A 13,105-nucleotide genomic window follows, 5' to 3' on the forward strand; every position below is an offset into this window, starting at 1 on the left:
ATTTTTAATTTCGATATCGCCCTACATTATGTCTGGGGATGCTTTTAATTTTAATAAGCTTTTCACTAGACACAATCATCTTTATTTTCTTTTGTGCCATTCATCACATCAATGGCTTAATTATTATCGTTCATTGTTGGGGATATATCGCTATCTCATGTGATATATTTTCGACGTCTTTACCATTTGCTCGTACACTGAACAACGTCTAACCTGCTAAGTAAATTCTCGTTCTATTGAAGCACGCATGCTCACGAATCTTCAGTCTAAGTAGTCGAGCGAACCATCTGCACGCTGATAACGGCATGGTCGCAACTTCGCAAACGCTAGCAATGGCAAGCAACTTTATCTTAGACATAAGTTTGGTGTCATACTTCCGATGGTAGAAACTCGTATTCTCGATATACGACTAATGTTCATTCATTTTATCAGCAATCGTCATTACCTACTTTTTCAACGACAACACAAACTGAACTTCAGCAATTATTGTTTCAAAATCTCATTTTACATGAACATTTGTATAAAGTACATAGATTTCAATTTCAGAAATGAATAAAATATGCAATGAGTAAAATAAGTCACAGCACAACCATCTTCCATGACACACTGAACACTTAAATATGGCTGTTTATTGAGAGGGAGAAATATTACATTGTAAGGACTCGTCGTAAACATATGTTTTTGTAATGTTTCAACTGAAAGTACATTTTCAATCTTATTTGGTTAGAATCATTCCATAAACTGAAGATTTAACGTTAGGTAAAGTGGTATTTCTTGTGTCCGCGTTTTTCAAACCTGAATACGAAGATATCCACATCAGTGTCAAAAACAAATTCCACCAACAATTGTAAAGAACTCCAGCTGCTAATACTAAATCTGCTTGCTCGTACCGAAATTTACCGCCTCCAAACACCATCTTCACTTCATATAATAATTTCTATGAAAGATAAATTATGAATAAGTAAGAATATGTACAATCAGATTCGGAATATTTGCGAAACCATTCTTCATACCATAATTGAATAAATAAGATTTCTTATCTAGTTGATCTGGTACTGGATTCAGTACCATGTTAAATACATTACATAGAAGATTCTAAAATCTTAAGTTCACTTGAAACCTTGTGCTTGAATTGTTTCATGTAAACATAAACAAGTTGTTAAGTCGTATCCTGTATTTGTATTTTCCTCTTTCCAATTTCATTTTTGATTCGATTGTGTTAGACCAAACATGAACTACGAAGTCAGTATTAGATGATTTTATGTATCAGTAATATCATGAAAAAGTTGAATAACGTACTTGAAAACATACACTTCCCATCAAAATATGAGTTTCAGTCATTTGTCGGACAATTTGAAAGTACTAGTATGGGTGTTGTGGAGAATTTTGGATTTTAGTAAGATCATAAATTAGTGTGAGTTAGGGAACCATGTGAGATTTGGGTGCACTGGACATCTGTTTTGTTTAGTATGGTAGTTTTTATCAGTACGCAAGCACAACCCATAATCGTGATCATTTCCAGGACATTGGATCTTGTACGAGCACGTCTGACATCTAGACCACTGAGCCAGGATCCAATGATCTACAAGTCTATCTTCAATCAATATACAACATGGTGTGACCAAATTCACACGTTCAAATGGAGTGTTGGCAAGCCTTCAAATTGCTGATAGTATTGGTTAAACAATTAGGGAACAATAATCAAAAACGAATACATTATGCAACATTGACTTTCAAAGAATGTGTGTTTGATAGCCAGTTGGGGATGTTCCACCAAATTTTAAAAAAGTTGACTTACTAATACTGTGAACGGAAGCGCAATTGCACCAGCGATACATAGCACAGTCTAAAAAAAGATGTAGAGCAAAAGTGTCGAAATGAGTTTTAGGTATTTGAAGATCAATTACGTGAGACAGTAATTGATTTGACATCAAAACAAAAACATCAAGTATGAGCAATTGAATATGTAACTTTATGAATCACTTTCTACCAAACGTTGATTGACAGATCAACTTTCACTAACATAAACATTAACTCAGTGAATTTTCATTCCCCGATCTGAATGGTTTAATCGTGTATTACACTGAAATCGTTGAGCTCAGAGAATGAAATTTCACGGAATATTTACAGCCTCCAATGATTAATATCAACCAAGTGAATATTATCAATCGAAGATATCATTGGACAACTATTTTATATCAGTTTGAGATCCTTCACTATCCTTCACATCCAACCAGGCGATTCCATATGCTGCAACTTCTCATTACGACTCTCGTAACTGCTTGTCTTTAGCGAAACAATCATATTCCAGATCTTCTCTACATACGAATTACTATACCTGTAAATTTTCTAGACTCTGGAATAATCTACCACAAACGATAAAATCTCTCCCATTATTTGTTCGTCCCATTGATGCATACTGCTCCTCTGACAATGCATTAAATGCTCTAGTGCCTGTAAGTGTATCTTACTCCACAAGTGAGGTTATAGAAACTTTATATGTTTAGCCAATTACTTTTTGTCACTTTACATTAACACTGTCACTAGCAACTCTAACATGTTTGAATAATATCTAACATAAACAGTGGTAAACCTAACCAACATATTTTGGCAATCATGTTTTGTTGTTCCGTGTTCTCTGCTTTAATCTTAATTTCCCTAGTTGTAGATATTTATCAGTAACTCGTTCTGGCACTGGAAATAACCTTAAAGAAGTACGTTCGTAAAACATCAGGCTTTCCACTCAAGAAAAAATTAAAAGTTCCATGGTGATGCATTGGCTTGCCGTGATGCATGTCATAAATACACTACTTCACAACTACTGAACCAGCAAACATCAAGCAATCCAATATCTCATGTTTGTTTTCTACATTAAGTGTTGCTATTTATATCAAGCTGATCATGCCTGCAAACTGGTGTGAATTCTGTAATTATTATTTTCAGAGTATATTATTATTATTATCCCACAAGAATATGAACTCACAGACATTTAAGAAGTGTGTGTAATTCAGAGCTTTGAAGTGTAGCGACGAGTATATTGTCGACAAGACTTTTAGTTTGTATTCAACAGACCACGTGTTCAACTTCATTCTAAGAAGATGAGAATACATGGTGTTTTCTTTTACTTACAGCTACTGAGTAGTGATGAATGGACAGATGAATAAACTGACCATTTCAATTCACCTGAATCAAGATCGTTCCTCTACTTTCTAATAGTTTTCAACAATTGCGTTGAACTCAAACAACTATTCTGTGATGACTATGGAGGCTATTGAACATGTACGAATTTCGAACGTATGTATGGAGATTTCGTTATTCTCAAAACAATGTCTGAATTAAGACAAATCAGATATATATATATTTCGATTACTTAAATCCAATTTTATTTATGTTTAGGTGAGAACAGATTATATTGTTTCCAATTTGCCTTCTATTGAATATTGGCAGTTAGATCTCCATCGAATATGTGATATCTCCATTTGAACTGAAACAACATAACCTGAAAAGCCTAATAATCGTTGTGTTAGCACATTCATAACAAACGATAACAGAGTTAATTATAGAATCACAATTAGACATCAGATTTGTATAAACAAACGAAATAATTACATTACTCTTTGACAATATGAAGTAAAGACTCTGTCCAATTAATAGTACCATATCAATGAATAATGAAACAAACAGATTTATGGTATAATATTTCGTGAAATCAAATTGTAGAACACTTATGGTGCAAATAACGAGATTAAATAATGTTACCGACACACCGAACATAACATTGACAATAGCTTCAAAGTACAAGGTTGCATCCGATGCGATTGCAAGGGTTGAAAATAATGTCTGTAATAATAATAATAAAGATAATGGTAAAGAGACTAATGGTATTTATTATGGTGAATAACAGTTGGTGCAATTACACCGCTATTATATGATGAAGGCAGTACAATTCGAAAGGAAATAAATCACAATGTAACTGAAAGGGTAATCTGTTAATTCTTAACTCTGCCTGCTGCTAATATCCTCCAATGCTATTCACCGACCGACGACTACGATGAAGATGTTAAAGACCGATTCTACGATAGGCTACAGTCGATCGTCGAGAAGTGCACAATAAAGGACCTAATCATTCAGATGGGAGATTTAAATACTAAGGTTGGAATGGACAACACTGGATGCGAAGACGTCATCGGACGACATGGAATGACTGAGAGAACGGTGCGAAAATGGTGAGAGATTTGCAGACCTATGTGCCTTCAATAAACTGTTCATTGGCGGCACTATATTCGCACACAAACGTATTCACAAAACCACATGAACTTCACCAAACGACACTTCGCACAACCAAAATGACTATATCTGCATCAACATAAAGTTCAAGAGGACGATGGAGGATGTGAGAACCAGGAGAGGAGCTGATATAGCATCAGATCATCACTTAGTGGTCGCGATGATGAAATTAAATCCTAAGAAGCACTGGACAAAGGGGGAGCACAATATATCAAAAGTTTATTTTGGCTATTCTTCGGGATACTGACAAACACAACAAATTAAAGATAGCCCTAAACAACAGGTTCTGGGGCTTCACGATCTACTCAATGTAGAGGGAACTACTATGGAGAGCATCTGGAAAGGCATAAAAGAGGCAATCGTTTCAACAGGTTAGAAGGTCCTGAGCCACAAGAAGCACCATCACAAGGAATGGATCGCTGTTGGTACACTGGATAAGATTGAAGAAAGGAGAAACAAGAATGCAGCAATTGATACCATCCGAACACGAGCAGAAAAAGCCCAAGCACAAGTCTAATACACAGAAGTAAACAAGCACGTGAGGAGGAGCATCAGAACCGACAAACGTAAAAATATGTGGAAGGTTTAGCGATGACGGCGGAAAGGCTGCAAGAGAAGGAAACATGAGACAACTGTATGATACAAGAAACTCGCTGGAAATTACGGCAAACTAGAACAACCAGTGAAAAGCAAGGAGGGCGAGATAATCATCCTCATTGCAAAACAACGAAACAGGTGGGTAGAACACTTCAAAGAACTTTTGAAACGACCAGCTTCAATGAAACCAACAAACAGCAGGGCTCCGTAGACATTCAACTCCGAGATCAAGAGGCTGGATTCTGTAACGATAGGTCGGGTACAGACTAAATTGCAACTATACGGATCATTGTGGAACAATCAGTTGAAAGGAATTCATCACTCTACATCAACTTCAATGACTACGAGAAAGCACTTGATAGCGTTCACAGGACAACATTATGGAGGCTTCTTCGACACTATGTCGTACCTGAGAAGATAGTCAATATCATACAGAATTCCTATGATCATTTAAACTGCAAATCGTCCATGAAGAACAACTCACCGACTCATTCGAGGTAAAGACCGATGTTATGAAATGTTGCTTCCCCTCACCCTTTCTCTTTTTCATGGTGATCGATTGGATCGTGAAGACGTCAACATCTGGAGGGAAGCACGGGATACGGTGGACAGGCAGGATACAGCTGGACGATTTAGACTTCGCAGATGATCTGGATCTTCTACCACACACGCAACAACAAATGCAGGAGAAGACGACCAGTATATCAGTAGCCTCAATAGCAGTAAGTCTCAATATAAACAAAGGGAAAAGTAAGTTTCTTTCAACAGAATGCAGCATGCACCAATCGAGTTACACTTGACGGACAAGCTTTGGAGGATGTGAAAACCTTTACATATCTGAGCAGCATCATCGATGAACACGCTGGATCTGATGCAGATGTGAAGGTGCGAATCAGCAAAGCAAGAGCGAAATATTTACTATTGAAGAACATCTGGAATTCAAAACAATTGTCAACCAACACCAAGATCAGAATTTTCAATACAAATGTCAAAACAGTTCTACTGTATGGGACGGAGACGTGAAGAACTACGAAAGTAATCACCCAGAAGGTACAGGTGTTTATTAACAGTTGTTTACGCAAGATAATTCGTATCCGTTGGCTAGACACTATCAGCAGCATTCTACTGTGCGAGAGAACAAACCAGATTCCAGAGGAGGAAGAAATCAGGAAGAAGCTCTGTAAATGGATAAGATACATATTGAGGAAGTCACCCGACTGCGTCACAAGTCAAGCCCTCACATGGAATCTAGAAAGTCAAAGGAGAAGAGGAAGACCAAAGAAATGGAGACAGGCGTGAGAAGAATGAGCAGAATTTGGATAGAACTAGAAAGGAAGGCTCAAGACAAGGTGGGTTGTAAAAAGCTGGTCGATGGCCCATGATCGATTGAGAGTAACAGACGTAAGTTAGTAAGTAAGTAAACTCATCCTTACAAAACTCAAGTGACTAATTAGATAATGATGTTTAGACCGACTGGGCAAACGAATAGATAGATTGAATGATTGGTGTATGGATATATAAACTGAATCCAATGTGAAGATTTATACTGTGTGTAAATCTTAAATGAAATTCAAATGAATTACTACTTACCATCAGTATTAAATACATTATATTGTATGGATATTTCCGTGATAATCCTGGAACAAACATCCAAATCAGTTGCAGAACTAAGTAGATGACGCTGTAGATAGTGAAGAATAATGATTAGAATATTAACTTAATGATGAATATAAGAATATCATTCACAGTAACAAATTATATTTCGATATAATGAAGAAGATGTGTAGCATTGAGTGGAGATCTTCGTGATGTGAGAACGTAGAAAACTTGATAGATTTTTTAGGAAACTGGTTTATATGTTTGCTTAGTTATCACTCAATAAAATAATGTTCATTGTTGATGTTGCTTCACTGCTTGGAAATTAGACCTGTAGGGCAATGATTCCTGCAGGATGCTCATTCTGAGAGCTCCCACAATATCCCATCGTTCTCATAAATATGGCAATGAATATTTATTGAGAGATGGATTTACCGTCTCCAATTCACTGCTAACTCGAAAAACACAATTATTCTCCACCTAATTCGTGTGTCTTTTTTACCTCATTCCACTTTCTATTTCGTTTTGTGTATTTTCTATGTTTATGCATATCCCTGAAATCACACGCCAGTCTGTCTATGGTGAAATTGTTTTCCTATCTAAATGAACTCAATTCACTGACTAGTTGAAAGATGAGTGTTACTGCATGATGAATATTCTGAATGAGCTTTTCTGAAAATGGATCTTCCATTCATATTGGCCTGTTTCAATATTATCACACTAACGCAGATCGGGTAACAGATAAATCAAGCTGACTCTTTGAAAAGACAATATTGGCGTTTGTTGTTTATCTGTGACCCGTATTCAACACTCTGGTGAAGTACTAAAAATCCAGTGTATCTGTCGGTACGTGCTATGAAGGTGATTCTAGTGACTTCTATGACATGCTTCATTTTCAAATACCGGGGCTGGTAGAAGAAATTTGAGAGACGGTCGATCTATGATATAGTTCAGTAGTATGCAAGCTGTACAGGACTGGTATCTATCATTCCATCACGGTTCTATGATCGGTGTGTGAGAGATAGTGCAACTCAGTAGCTTGATGTCTTACCAGACTATGATAATTAGAAGTATTTGAATTGTAGTATAAACTAGTAATCCCAGGAATAACTCAATGTAATCAAGAAGTATTAGATAAGCCCGAACGAATGTATTGTATTTGGAATTCAAAATTACAACAGTCATCAATACGAAGAAGTCATTGATTTATTTAAACACCACAACCGCCACAGCTCGAATTGGAGTGTAAGTGTCTGTAATCGATTGTTTGTCTTCTTCTTAAGTTCATCTTACATCGGTCCGAAAGTGTATTGGATGTAGACTCTTTATTATCTAGAATGCACTCATTAGTATTAGAATTAACAACCGAAATTGGAACAGACTAACCTGGGTTCTGGAATTGTATACAATCAGCACTCCGGCTTTGTAGTGAAACCATTGATATTTAGAATTTGCATCATGGACTTTCCAACAATATCCTCCCCCACGAAATAATGTTGGGTCCTTACTTCGCAATGTTTTAGCCAATATGACGTTCCCAATTTGCATTATCTTCTCAAATCTTACGCATCGACTACTGTATGTGAGTATTTGGGGATAAACACTGATATATAATTTGAGGTATTCCATCATGTGACTTTGACTTGAATAAAAATCATGATACATATTCTTTTTGTTATTCATATTGGAATACACAGATGGATATGCATTGATATATGTAATTAACACATGTGATTCAATTAGGCTTGATTTACCTGCGAAACAATCGAATAGAAAACATTCATCTGCCTCATATTCATTAGGATAATCTTGGACTTGATTTGGATTCTCTGTCTGTGCAAACTTCACTTCTGGACAAGCTGGTTCTCTGATTATTTCGGTAAATTTTGTTATCCCCTCTGATTCATTATACCCCTGACTAGGGATTCTATTCAACATGCATTGTTCGTGAGAGTATCCAACATATGACACAATAACATCAGAAATATGACTAGAATTCAACTCATAAGAAACATATTTGTCACATTCATGAGGAATATCATTAGAGATAAATTCATTGTGAGGACCACTGACACTTGATTTGATATCAGAATTCGATTCTTCTGAAATATTTTCCTCAAATTGATTAAGAGTTTCATTAGGTAATGGATCATCAGGGAATTCAACATCTACCATGACTGAATTTGGTTTTTGATCATGATTTGACTCACTTAACATTCTATTCTCAGAGTTGTAAGAAATTCCATCAGAAGTATGTGAATTATTACGACAAACCATATCTGGTTCAATATCATGAGAAATCCGATAAGTTTGTTGGTTAAAAATTTTTGTCTCACAATGATTCTGAGTTTCATTTAACTCTGGACTGCTATGTGACGTTATACCACTTCTGAATAAAGATAACTGATCATTAGAAGCATCCATCTTAGCATTACTTTCAGCGAAATGAACCATGGTATTACAAACTGACTGAATGTGTCCAGTTATACCACATTTAAAGCATTTAGAATTACGAAATATACATGAATTACATGGGTGAAACTTGCCGCAGAACATGCATTTACTAAACTCGTGCTCATCATCATGGACTGTTTCACAACTCAATGAAGTATTATCTGAATAACTTTCGTTACGCATCGAACTACGACGACTATTTGAATAAGTGGAATTCCTGATGTTCTGACGAGTCATTTTATCGGATTTTCCTTTCTTACCGCATTCGGAATTTGTATACTTTACATGATCCAACAGTAGTTGCTTGAGAGTTGCATAGGGGAGTGAAATCGGTTTGTCTGGAAGTGCCAAAATCTTTATAAGGCTGTATGCTTCTTTCCCGATGAATGTAAGAAAATGTGCCACAATTTTGTCACCCTTCATATCTTTCTTGGTCATGCTCCATATCTCAAACCTTTCAAGGTAATCCTCAAAAGCTTCAGAAGTTGAATGAATGTCCAACTGTTGTATCGCAGGCTCCATCGCGACGCCAATATGATAATTAGAAGTATTTGAATTGTAGTATAAACTAGTAATCCCAGGAATAACGCAACGTAATCAAGAAGTATTAGATAAGCCCGAACGAATGTATTGTATTAGGAATTCAAAATTACAACAGTCATCAATACGAAGAAGTCATTGATTTATTTAAACACCACACAGACACAACTGAGAATAGAAGCCGATTGATGTCATATTATAGTTTCTTTTCACATTCTTCATAAAAGTGAAAGAAGATTGTTCTATTGAAAAAATCCCCTCTGCTTATATTTTTTCTACCGATCTCTTTTCACTATTTTGTGCCACACTCGTCCACTTATTTTTATCAATCTATTTATTCAAATATACTCCCTCTCCTTCACTCATCCCTACACAAACTTATCTTCTTATCTGTGTTGTGCATACAAATTTGCTAACAAACTCTGAATGGGGAGAACCAATTCATATTATGGGTATAACTTAATCTGAAATAATCAGATCTCAATTTAACAGTTACTCAATTGGAATCCTGAGAAGAAATGAAAAAATAAGAGGCCAAAGAACACACTGCATCGAGAATTGGAAATAGAAATGAAAAGGAAGGATAGTGTAGAATCCATTTTGAACGTTTCGTATGTGAAAATCCCTTCATGCATACATTCATAGCTTCTTCCTAATGTTTTCTTTATTTGCACATTACTGTTAGTATTTTTGATGCCAATTTTGATTGTGATGTTTAATTTCATAATAGTTTTCTTGGTTTTTCTATCGCATTCATTGAGTTTCTATGTTTCTTCTTGAACTGTACTTAATTTGCTTTAACTGATATTATTTTGGCGGCTGCCATATTGAGTGTTCGCTCTTCGATTGTGCTGTTTGATTTTGACTGGGATCGTGCATTTGGGTTGTAAATTGGAGCACTTTCCCAGAATTTGAAACACTTTGTGCTATAGAACAGGCGCTTAAACGGAATCTTACTTGATCTATCCAGATGGGATAGAATAACACTTACTTTTTGGTGTGTTAGGTAAATTTTCATATTTTTTTAACCCCTTTGCTATTTATTCTAATTTAGATTGATTATTTTGGGATCAATTGTTGATTGGATAACTGTGTGGTAATATTTGTTTAGGTAAATTTGTATATTTGTATATATGATGGATTTTAGAACCGTTGTTACCCAAAACACCTTGTTCTGATTTCGATTGGGTCACGCGTCCACAAACCTATTCTTCAGTTATTCAACAATCCAAGTTAGGCTTGGATCTAACAGGCAGCAACTGGAAAGAACTGTAAAGGATTGTCTTGGACAGAGGTGGATGGACAATTTTGGTGGACGATCTATGCTCCTCAACGAGGGATAACTGACGTAAGTAAGTACGGTGGTAAGTATTATGTCCTATTACAGATCAGGCATATTAAAACTATAATGAGAACATCACAATAGAATCATCTGTTTGATTTGGATTTCTTGGAACGTTTAATCAACAAAATATTGTTACAACCATTTTATTGAATTCATAATTTTATCAGATTATCAGTACTGTCGTGACAGACATTCAATATTATGTGAATGTATACATGAGTAAACTTGATGGATAATGATACTTAATCGTGTTGACAGTTTGTCAATTTAAGAAGAGCCTAAAGGGGAACACCATCATATTTTCATTTTATTAGTGTTATTAGTTATATATTGAATAATGATAGTAAAGTAAGTGGTTCTTACCTTGAGACCCATAAGATTGTTTCGGGATGTTTAATGCACCCACTGATCTGTTGGCTGAAAATAATTTTGATTCAACTTTACTAAACAGAAACACTACATACACTAAAATAAACAAATACGTTCCTCCAAAAGTGATTGCAAACTGAAGAACTGTAATTCCAAGTACCTGTAAATGAGTAAAATAGAAGTAACAAACAGAAGCCCTCAAAATTGGGTTTATGTTTTGCTAACATTAATAATTTTACCATGTCAAATTGGTTTCACATTTGTTTAAAACTCCCATGTTGTATGACTAAACTTGCTTAAATCTATAATAGAGATTCCTATAGATTAATCTATCTACAGAGTGTTTTACCGATTGCAATCTATAAACTGTGGTGTGACAAGTGAGAAGTCTTATTCATTGATATATTTCTATGGAATAGGATACTGATTTCTTAATTTTTCATTATTATATCCATACCTAACATAGGAAACATAAATGGTTCAAAGTTAACTTCATGTATCACCAGCGTAATAAACGTTTCCCGCCCTTCAATTACCGAATAACTTCAAAAGACACACCTCTTTCGTAGTGAAACATACGAGTGCAATAATTTCGACTGTCACAGATTTGTGAATAAAAATAATAATAAGATATTAAACGATTGCTCAGTTCTACATCGATCACTTTATGCATTGTAGTCGTCGCCTCGACACCGATAAGAGTAGAAGCTGTTAAACTGAACCAAGTTACTGAACCGTTATCTAGGAATAAAAATGAACTGTATATATCCAAACCATTTTGATAACGAAACTGAGAACAATGATATTCAGGAATCGTTGTCGGAATAGTAGTACCATGATGACAACGAAAGCATACATAGATCATTTCTGCTTACATTCAAAGTAAAAATGTCTTTATTATTTGAATACTGTCGTTGATTATTTGATGCTTCTTGTAAACGATCCAAGTTGTACCTTACTCCCTGTGTCCACAAATTGATCACTTTTCCAATTACACAATTATGCAACATCCCTGCTTTTGAATGATTATGAAAATTGATAGAACGTAATTTAGTGACGATTGAGTTGAGTCTGGAAGGAAATTGTAAATGAAAAGATGAGTTGGTGCAATATGGTTCTCATGTAATAGAACTTCGCATATCATTCCGAAAATATTTCACCACACAATTAGATGTCAAGGATTTTGTGAATGAGTATTAAGTTTATGCAAACGACAGTTACACCTGTTCGTGTAACTACAATCAATGGAAACAGATTTAACTTCTAACTAGTTTTAACCAGTCCGTTAGGACCATTATAAGCAGATGTGTTTATTGCACATGTGAAAAATCTGTCCGCAGATTTAATCGAAAACTTGTCACTTTATAAGAGATATGTGGACGATATCTTAGTTATATATGAAAGAAACGATGATATTGCTGCTTATTGAGTAAACTTAACACTATCCAAAACCACATCAGCCTCTCATGCAAAGAAGAGAAGGACGACCAACTTCCTTTCCCAGATGTACTTCTAAGCAGATGAGAAGATGACTTAATTAAAAAATCCATTTTTCGAAAACCGACGTGGACGGGTCAATACCTTAGTTACTATAGTTATTGCCCTGTGCAATACAAACGGGGTTTGGTAAAGTGCCTATTTAACAGGTTTGATCGTATTCGCACAAACGACGCTATTGATGATGATGTTAAGTTGTTAAACAAGACATTAATCGGGAATAGTTATCCACCTAAATTTATCAATAGATGGAAAGTTCATGGCACAGTGAAACCTACTGTTGCCTTGGTGAAGAAAAAACCTGTCTTCATCACCTTACGATTTAGAGATGATTCAAATAGCTTATTATTGAAACAAAGGCTTAAATCAATCATCAACAAAAAAGTATTGTGCAGCGAAAGTCATTGCCAAAGAAAGAAC

General features: G+C 35.4%; 1 protein-coding gene across 1 annotated transcript; it reads right to left on the reverse strand.

Annotated features, from left to right (window-relative positions):
* Nucleotides 1-715: 715 nt before the first annotated feature.
* Smp_131470 (hypothetical protein) lies at nucleotides 716-12,198 on the reverse strand (the record flags this gene model as incomplete). Its single annotated transcript, XM_018790283.1, has 5 exons — nucleotides 716-937; nucleotides 1,799-1,846; nucleotides 3,760-3,875; nucleotides 6,475-6,565; nucleotides 12,064-12,198. The coding sequence occupies 5 exons, from the start codon at nucleotides 12,196-12,198 to the stop codon at nucleotides 716-718; spliced, it is 612 nt and encodes a 203-aa protein (XP_018655642.1).
* Nucleotides 12,199-13,105: the final 907 nt, after the last annotated feature.

Source organism: Schistosoma mansoni, chromosome W (assembly GCF_000237925.1).
Source record: "Schistosoma mansoni strain Puerto Rico chromosome W, complete genome".
NCBI lineage: Eukaryota > Metazoa > Platyhelminthes > Trematoda > Strigeidida > Schistosomatidae > Schistosoma > Schistosoma mansoni.